Source organism: Polyergus mexicanus, unplaced genomic scaffold (assembly GCF_030449975.1).
Source record: "Polyergus mexicanus isolate NDT 795.1 unplaced genomic scaffold, iyPolMexi1.0 SCAF_18, whole genome shotgun sequence".
Classification (NCBI taxonomy): domain Eukaryota; kingdom Metazoa; phylum Arthropoda; class Insecta; order Hymenoptera; family Formicidae; genus Polyergus; species Polyergus mexicanus.
The window spans coordinates 5,608,995-5,619,290 of record NW_027223338.1 but is presented as its reverse complement, the minus strand read 5'-3'; the positions used below and the strand labels follow the sequence as shown (position 1 = coordinate 5,619,290).

The 10,296-nt window shown below is 37.8% G+C and overlaps 1 protein-coding gene across 1 annotated transcript in view; it reads right to left on the bottom strand.

Moving 5' to 3' along the window:
- Positions 1–8,347: 8,347 nt before the first annotated feature.
- The window catches only part of Pxb (pxb), a 354,537-nt gene continuing 352,588 nt past the window's right edge, over positions 8,348–10,296 (bottom strand). The window contains 2 exon segments of the mRNA XM_070310439.1: positions 8,348–9,051; positions 9,674–10,030. Coding sequence (XP_070166540.1) covers positions 8,399–9,051; positions 9,674–10,030 — 1,010 coding nt within the window. The 3' untranslated portion in view covers positions 8,348–8,398.

Sequence of the window (10,296 nt, the reverse complement as noted above, 5' to 3'; positions counted from 1 at the left end):
AAAAAAAAAATGGACTGTGGTTGGTCAATTTGCTTACGGCTAACGACACACGACTTATTGTAGAACCGGCCTAAGAGCAACAGGTGCGATGTATCGGCGCGAAATTGGCTGCTTTCTCAATTGCCGCCGTGACGTCACGCGAGATTCGTCCATCCCGCGTTTAATTTGCGAAGCAGCGCGCGTGCCGCACGGATCGTGGCTTTGTAAGACACTTTGTAGTTTTCGCGTTATTTCTTCGCCGTGTTGTGACAAAAGACGCGTCGCGTGCCATTAATATCAGGAATGCCGTGTAAAGTGCCACGCGATCGTCGTATTTAATGATCGGTATACACGCGCGATTGTATTTTCGCGAGTTATAATCGTGTCCGCGCGAGTGTCATGGAGGATCTGTGGAAATATTGAGAAAAGGAGTAAATTAAGGAGATGCTGGATGACGACGAATGGACTGTGAGTAATGTATTATCATCCGTTATAATAATGTATATATATATATATAATGTGTAAATAAATATGGATATATCGGAAAACAAGAAGGAAAATGTTCCGTGATGATTTTATAATATATTATTAAATTTGATATAGAGATATGAGTATCAATAGGAGATATAAATTGTCGTTGTATTTTTCTATCATATTTCTCGATACATTTTTGAATTTTCTGTTTAATTTATCATTGATTTATCTTCTTCTCATTTGTCTATTTACTTGCAGCTGCAGCTTTCTCACATTTCTATAATTAACGTGTTTTATATTTTCATTCCAATTTTCTTCTCGTTTTCCCAAGCAAGCTTCAATCTCATTTATTCTTACACCATAATTTAACAGCAACATGCTTTCAAACATAAACACACGTTATATCGTAATTCAAATACTTAATTGATATGCGTGAGATTGATATTATTAGATTTCCGAAATAAATTTTTATCCCTGATTTATGTCTGATTAATTTATAATTTTGCGCATAAAAATATTTAAAAATATTAATCACAATATAATCATATATGTTGTAAGATATATAAGACTTGCTTGTTTTATTTTATATTTAAACCCTTTTGTATTTAATTCAACGCTTATTTTTTAAAATGTAAACAAGATAATATATTCTTTATTCTGTGATCTCGTGTATCTTCAATATTTGAAAAAATAATATGAAACATTATAGGCAAAAAGATAATAATATACATAAAATGATATAAATGACGATGAAAAATATATCTATTGGGAGAGGGGGTGCCATTGCAAATTTTACTTGTTAAATAAAAAGAATACTTATAGTTGAAATAAATAAGAAATCAATCTTTTCGAAGATTTTCCTTAGAAGATGAAATCTTCACGAACTCTTCGCAATATGATCAGGTGAAAATAATGAAACGTAGCAATGAAATCGAATAGTAAATCGTTTATTAGTACGAAGGTGACATGTGATAGTGTCTCGAGATTGCCGTCTCGGCCGACATTTCGTGATTAACAATGCCAGGCCATCGGTGATACCGTGATACCGTGAACGAGTGTGACAGAGCTTTTTCTTGTTCCTTAGCTGAGACGTAAGAGATAGATGTTAGAACTAGTTACCCTGTTCTGCGAGCTGGTGCCTCGCTCTTCCGTCGACGCCGATTTTGATCGATCTTCCGCGAGGATTCTCCTCTTCGAGGATCTTCCTCGTAGTCGATCGACCCTCGGTCCACTACGACAGTGAACTTGGGACGCTTAGTATTTGCATATCGATGTAGATTAAGTTACTGTAATTCGAGCAAACTTCACCGATAGGGTCTCGCGTTGATCGAGTCGCTCGCGCTAACCCTCGACTAGTGATTCGAGTTGAATCGTTGATGAAGTTCGATCGGACTAAGCAAATATTTATTTAATCCGCATCGGAGCAAAACGATCGCGTTCACAAATCGCACATTCAACGCTTTCAATGCGGCAAGGATAATTCTCAATCTGTGATATTAGTCATCATGTGATCGCAGTCAATAATAAGTTTGATTTCCATTGATTTAATGAAGATGGCATTCAATATATCTATAAGAAATGAGAATTAAACAATCACATTTAACACTATTACGCGCTATTTAGCTTGGAATCTACGGTAAGAATAAGAACGAGACTTTTTTCCTAGCTATATTTAGCGCTGAATGTAATTATGACTCTGCGTATTTTATTTTTTCAAATTGAAGGCCGTCTCGATACAAGAAAGACCATAACGCGAGATAGAATTCGGGCAGTCTTGGTTAGCGTTAAATGTGCGCTTAAAACACGATTTAAAGCATCAATTCTCGGTGCAACGGAAGAGCGCAACGCCCGTGCGAGCTAACTTTCAAGAGATGCTACTTGTTACCTCCTCTCTAGGAGATACTCTAGTGCCTATGTTATTGTGTCCTCTGTTCTGCCTATAGCGCTAATACCGCCGCTAAGAAATAGCGGTACCGAAGTATGGGACTGCTGAGAAGGGGCGGTGACGGAAAGTGTGCCTCTCATCTCCTTAGAACGCAACAATAAATAATAATAATAATAATAATAATAATAATTTCGCGATTCGTATACGCGTTTGAAAGGTATAAGGAAACGTTCTCTCTACCTCTAACTTTCGTTCGTACATCATCTTTTTTATTTCTCTTTTTTTTCTGCGTTTCTTTTCTCTTTTTTTACTCTCCAATTCTCTCTCACTCATATCATTGCTCTGCAAGAGCTCGCTATTCTCGTGCACGTGGTACGGGGAACAATAAAAAGTATCGAGACGATGAACTAAAGACAACGATTTTACAAAAACGAAATATTACAGCGCACTAAATGGCCCATGCATGATCCAGTAGTTCGTGCAAATTTATATACAACTTTATCAGATAAAGTATATTTAATTTCATATGTCGCAATAAATTTTCAAATAAATTATACATTGTTCACAATTTCATGTAACGTCTTTGACACTTGAATGAATTAAATTTCGCATAAATGGATAAGATTTTATCGTTCGATCAATTTTAGATGGATATTATTTCAAGAAACTCAATTTGACATATTTTATATTGAATATTTTGCACACAAGTGTGTGCGAATCAAATAAATAAATATATGATTAATCTATATTCGGCTTATTTTTTTTTCACACGACACACGATACACTTTTGAATCATTCATGGTCCATCTCGCGCATACTTCGCTCACTCGCTCACTACATTCGATATACAACAATTAATCGTGGTCTTTGTAACGAAGATCCATGTCAATCGAGACTTCTCCGTTCCCTTAAATAAAAACGATAATAACTTAGACTTTCAGCGTACGTACGTATCATACAAGCTATGCACAAGAATAAAATAAAACAACAGTGCGAAACATTTAATCAACATGGACGTAATAAGATACGAAAGCATGTAATTCTGCCTCTCGTTTCCTCAATTCTATTTCTCTCTCTCGTTACACGATTCTTTTTCGGATCTTCTTCGATCTCCGCATCGCTTTACATTTTCGCGTTATGCGCATTCTTTGATTGTATGCAATGTTTCTTTTTGATGGCTCTCGTGATAAGTACACACTGTACATATTCATTTTTTCCTCTTCGCTTTCGCGCTCTAGCCAGTCATGCTCTCGCAATTATAACTTTTATTTTATTCGGTTAGAATATACTTCCTGAGGAACAATTAGAGCTGCCTTAGCTTAATTTCAGGAATTGAGCTAATTAGCCAATCAAAAATTTCGCTCCTGGCGCGCGTGAGAATAATTTAACATATTCAAAGGAGTCCGAATGAACTTGAATGTAATTTACAAAGTCGCTTTAGTACGATTCGTTATCGTCTTCACTCATTAATTAAGTAGTAAATTAAATAATATTTTACTGATAAGCTGCTCCTAGTTTGTCGCAAGAAAGTCGACGAAAGAAATAACGTTCTTTTCTTAATTAAATCAATACGGAATTATTCAACTATCTCACGCTTTCCTGATTAATTTAACTTGTCTGTTACAAAATTTTCTGTAATTTGTTAAGAGCATTAGACGCGCGAAACATTGCAAGAAAATAATCAGCGACAAACTGATAATCCTTAGACTGATGAAGATAAGGCGTAGAGATACTTGCGCAATTCAGTCAAACGTATAATATTGTATAATGATAAAAATTGATTCGAAGGAGCGAGAATTCTACATTATTGCTATATTTAGAATTTAAGAGAATAATCGACAGCATGACTTTCGAGAGCGTCACATTGGCGTAACTTTACTGGTAATGTTGCGCGATTAACAAATTTCTTTGTCGTGCAATGTAAACTCGCGCAAATCGATTTTCTCATATAAAAACATAGGCGATTGTTGCCTCGCTTGATTTCGATTCACACGAGTGAATTATTATTAGGATTAACGAGATATTATTTTTGGAAGCTGTACCACAGGGCCGGACATTCTAATTAAGATATTTTATATGTAATTTTTTGGAAGGGATAATTTTGATTTTATTAAATACACATTTGTGATAAAATTATTGATGAATAATTAATGAAAATACCAGAGATTTTAATTTGTATTATGAAAATTTTAATGAGTTACATTGGTTTGATGCAATGCAATTATTTTCTTAAAATTTCTTCAAGATTTAATCGTTTTAACTTTATAATGAGATTAAGTAGGAATCGAATGACAATTATAAGTCTATCCTTTTTGTGATAGTATCATTTTGAGTCTCGTAGTTTTAATGTCTTGGGCCAGCCCCGCTGTGTCGATCGCGCAAACTACCCTAATCTCTCCCAGCGCTCCTATATATAAAATTATATTTACAACAGAGTGATTATTTCTTTGTGTTGAGGTATTCGCGTCTAGGCGCGTCTAAAAAGAGAGCGTGCACTATTTCGACGAGCGAGAGAAAGGCTTGCGAGAAAACTCCCGCAAGGGATTTTCTTCTCACCTTCGTCCTGCTCAACTCATTCTTCGATCCTCTCGCTCTGAAAAGGGGAGAAGATATAATGAATTCTCCTCCTTTTCCTATCTTTATCGCGTTTGCCGTGATTGCGACGCGGGCGCCTGCCGTTACAAATAATTTAAAAATTATATTTTTATCGTATTTTTATAGTTTCCTTTTTCGTCTCTCTCTCTCTCTCTCACTGTCTTTCTCTCTACATATAATTTTTTGTGTATATATTAAATTTTATTTCTGTTCTCTCTCGCCTTTGCACGCACAACGCACGGGAAAAGATCTCGGTAACGATATCGTTATAGTACAATTATACTACACACGGGTGGAACTTTTCCTCCCGGCTTTCTATTTACATGGCTCGCCATTTACTTTCTTACACGTGCGGTATGTATAAAGTGATAGCGATATTTATACGGTATACTAACGTGCGCCTGTACAACCCTAGAACACTTTTTCTCTCACTCTCTTGTATCGCCTTGCTCTATAACTCGCTATATTCCGAAAATTCGAATAATTTTGCATCCTTGGCTTCTGTCACTTTGTTTCGTTGTATAAAAACTATCAATATCTCGAAATTTCATATAATCTTTTTTTAAGTTTTTTTTGTTTTTAATCTCTCGACTAGTTTAGTGCATCATAATTTATTAGGTATTTTATTCTTTGCATAAAACTACGTTCTGATGTGTAACAAATATAAAATCTAAAACTATGTTATACAAAGTTATATGTATATAAAGATTGATTTAATTTTTAATTTAATGGTCCAATGTTTTCAAAAATGATCATATATTAAAAATAATTATATGTCAAAAATAATTATATATAACCAATTATAAGAATTTTTTATACAGCGGGACAAAGTAACAGTACTGAGGAATACGTTAACGCCGGCTTGCAATAATCAAAGCATCTCGCGAATCCGTGCGACTACCGATCGAAGATCGTTGATATCGACACTCGTATACATAATAATGCAACCGATCGTGATAATAGTATGCTTAATAATACACGCAAATAATTTGCGCCATTCGCACGCGGGCCTTTGTCAGCAATAAAGCCGGCGTTCGCCGAAATGGTGATTCGGAATAGAGTAGGGTTGCGAGCGTGCCGTGATTTCGGTTCATGAATTTTCTATGACGCGCGGCTTCCGTTACGTTATTAACGACAACAATACCGACTTCGTCAACCAAGTTGATCGCGGCGATTGCTTCCACGAGAAAGCGATTTGCGTTGCGAGAAAAAGCTGTGCTGAACTGCGAAAAGAGGATTTTTATGGTCGTCAGTCTTTCGATGTCAAAACAGACGACATAAAATGTATACGCGAATCAAGCTTCATCAAGAAGCCTTTTCGGGGTGAAAAGGGCGCTTTTATTTCAGAGAGAAAATTTCCCTACAGCGTTTCCTATTCTCTCTCTGTCTCTTTATTCAGCAGTCTATACGCATTCTACGCTTCTGCAATGCTTTTAGAAATTACAAAAATAAAAAGCTCGCGCGCGGCGCTTGAAATTTCTGGCTGTATAAGCGCGAATATATGCTTAATGTAATGATGTACTAGTCATGCATGTGGCAATTATGGTCTCTGACATCTTTTATGCACGTTGGATTCTAAACGAGATCCGTTTGGGAATTATTTCTTATAGATATTCACTCATCGATCTGTTACGCTATACATTATACATTATACGATATTTTCTGTAAATGAGGACTTGCCATTTAAAAATATGGAGGTTGAATCAATTTATTATCACTAATTTTCTTGGCCGGATAGATCATTAATAATACTTTGGTTCGAAATTTAAAAGGTTGAGAAAAGAATATATTTGTTATTATTATTAAATCATCTCTCTCTCTCTCTCTATTCTGATAGAGCATATGAAATATCAAACTTTTTATTTAAGTACAAGGCATTGTTAAGTACTGAACTCTGAATTTAGAATATTGTCTATTTCCATATTATATAATATTGTATATAATCGAAACTAAATTTTGTGTTCTTTAAATTTAACATCTTCTATTCTCTCGCACGAAAATAATAAAAAGGGTAATGCATGTGTCGTAATCTAATTGATCAGATTCCAACGTACACATATCGTTCTTTCTTTTCTCAAGGATTACAGTATGGTCCAAGGACTTGGCGTTATAGCGTGCGTGCATTTATTATTATATTTCGAGAATTTTATTGGCATATGTGTATAGATGTCGCATAGATAAAGCTGGTACTTTAAGCTCTCTAAGCTGGTACGAAAAGTAATTATTATTGGACTAGAAATGCGGCATGATCGCATAGTATCGTCTAATGTCGCCTGCCGTGCATGTGATCGGATCCGCTCGGGGATCTCGGAAATCTAATTATAGGTTTCGTCGTATCAAAGTTTGTACGAAACTTGTCGGCCGGGTGAACAGGCCCGGTCGTTTAGGATAGGACTGGCAGTGGATCGGTTAATTTGACTACGAAGCATCCATAATCGACACCAGCTTGATCCGCAATCTGTGCAATTCAATTTAAACAACCTTGTATTTAGCTTGAAAATATAATAATAACTGGGTTTTCTATAAAAATGTTACATCATAAAAAGTTAAGAAAATAAAGTTAAAATTGTTTTTTTCTCTCATAGATTTTTAATTTAAAGTATAGTTTTAAAATATAGTTAAAATAAAATTTAAATTGTAGTTTCATCTCCTTGAGATGTATCTTATATTTCGGATTCGCTGATTTTTGCGCGGTAGTATTTTACTATCATTTATTAATCCTATTTCAGCTTATGGTATACATACTATTTTATTCATTCATTTTGAAAATTAGTTACGTTTCAACACTTGGCACGCGACTGTTCTGAGCATTTCGCGTGTTTGTTTATTTGCAAAATTGTTCGCGGATCGCTTGAAAGAGCAATAGGACTGATCATCTGCAGTGACTTCGGTACTTTTTCGGAATTCTTTGCGATTGGTAGTCGCACAATTTGCGGGCAACGATGAGGACGAGATTGACTCGTTCCGATTAACGCATTCTTTCTCCCTACGTATAAATTACAAACGATTAGACTAAAAAGATAGAAATATTTGTTAGCGTCCTTTGGTACCAGCCTGAGTCTCATTAGATTAGAAATAAATTTGTTAGATAGTCTTGCAATAGTATTCGGCTATATGTATAAATCACTAAGAGATCACTGTGCCTCTCTCATCCTAATCTCGTCACTTGTTCGCGAATTTCCTCGTCGCTTCGACGATCGAATCAAGTCTGTATGTCATGATCGTTACAACTCGATCAGCCGTAGCAACCAGGATATCCTTATTGACTCTTATCCGTGGACGTCAAAGTATCAAAATACAGCGGTTTAGCACAGCCGAATCGGCGTCAGCCTCTCTCTCCATTAACGAACATACTCGTCGATCTATCGTGGCCAGTGACAGAAACGAGACCTTTATAGTCTCTCATCGTCTTTCTCTCTTTTCTTAACGAGAGTATATTTCGAAGAGAACACGATCGGTCTTCCATTAGGACATAATGTAGTCCACGGAGTGATGCGAGTGATGGGAGTTTCGATGTTTGTCCCTGCGATGATTCGTCCGGGAGTTACTGCCGCGAGTGCCGCTGGTACCGGTGGTACCGGAAGTGTGATGGCTGTAACCACTGTCGCTACCAAAGCTGCTGTCAGGTTGACCCTGGTACAGTCTGCCAGCGGTGGTCACCTGATCGCACGCCGGGTCCCGGATCGAATTAGTGGTATAATACACCGGTTGGCTGTACTTGTCGTCACCGAAGAGCCGGTCGGTCGGCTGCGAGTACGTGTCCGAGTATTCGCCGCCCACTTGAGTATAGAGTGGCGTCGTGACATCGGATTGACTCTGCAGGCCGTAATAATCGCCGCCGTACTGTTGCTGTTGTTGCTGCGACGACGACAGGTACTTGTATTTGTCGCTGCCGGACGATTTGATGCTACGGGACGAGCGATCCTTGCCACTCCTGTTTTGGCTAGAGTAGCGATGCAACGGGCCCAACACCGGCACACTCTCGTACGGATTCTCCTCGAGCCGTGGGGCCTGTGCGGCCGGCAAAGGTGGCACGAAGTACGGTAACCTGTGCGCCACCGATGGGACGGATTGTTGACGTTGAGCGATGCTGTTGCCTGTTCGGGCACCGGCCACGCCTGGAAGCGAAGACTTGAATCAGTCAAAGTTTGCAAATGTATTTAGTAATTATATATATATATATATATATTGTTTTTTGAACATGACAAATTCGTAAAATTATTCTGAAATTAGATAGCAGAGGTGAAAAATCAAAATAGAAAGTCGAGATAGTCAAGATGGATATTCGAAAGTTAAGAATAGCCGGAATAATTAATCCAGAAAATTTCAGTACAAATTTATCAATAATTCGACTCGGTTTTATGAAGAAATAAATAAAAGATACAAGATTTATACATAAATTGTAAAGTATTCATATAAAAATGATATACAGTAAATAAATATTAATAATAAAACAGCAAACAGTAAAGCATAAGTAGAAATACGATGCTCGAGGCCAAGAAATATAAAAGGGAACAACGTCGATGAGTGTTTGAGAGATTATATATCGTCGGCCAATAACAATAAACTACAGCATGAGGAAGAGCAAATATAATCGTTGTTAGTTTAACGTCTCGCAATTAAATCTTTCGAGCGATATTGCTTTCTTTGAACAACATTACCTGAAATGGCTATCTCTATCGTTTTCTCTCACGTACGTCTCTTTGCTAAAATATCACTATGGCTTAATTATCTGTTTACCCGCGACGCTAGGATAGAGTTGAAGCAGCGCGTCCAGCAATATGCCCTCATGGAACTCGCCCACATCGTGATTTTTGTCCCGTCTACGTCGGTCGAGACTCCTGGGGCTGCGGCCGCGTCGCTCACGTGGTTGCCTGCCACCAGCGGGACACGTGCCCCAGGCAGGAGCGCCGCTCGAGGTGAGCATCCTCGCCTCGGACGGCTCTCCCACCGACAGCTCATCCTCGGCGAATTCATCCTCGCTCGCTGGTTTGGATGCGTTAGACGCGCGATGATGATGACGATGATGGTGGTGATGATGGTGTAGACGATTGCGGGCGTTCAGCTCGCTCTCCTCGTCCGTCTCCGGATGGTCCCCTACGGAGTAAAGCGATTCGTTAGGATTTGCTTAACGTTGCGACGATGGAGATGGGGAGGAAGGCAATTAATCGCGAATAAAATCTGTCCGACAATCGGGCAGGATTAATTAGACGTTGAGAAACTAGAGTATTCTTCGTGACAAGCGCACGATGAGAATTAATCAGGCGGGTAATTAGAATCCTCGGGCGATAAATTATTTAGAAAAATGAGAAAACTACAGGATATGGGGATTATTGTACGGTGATCATATACAGTGACTCACG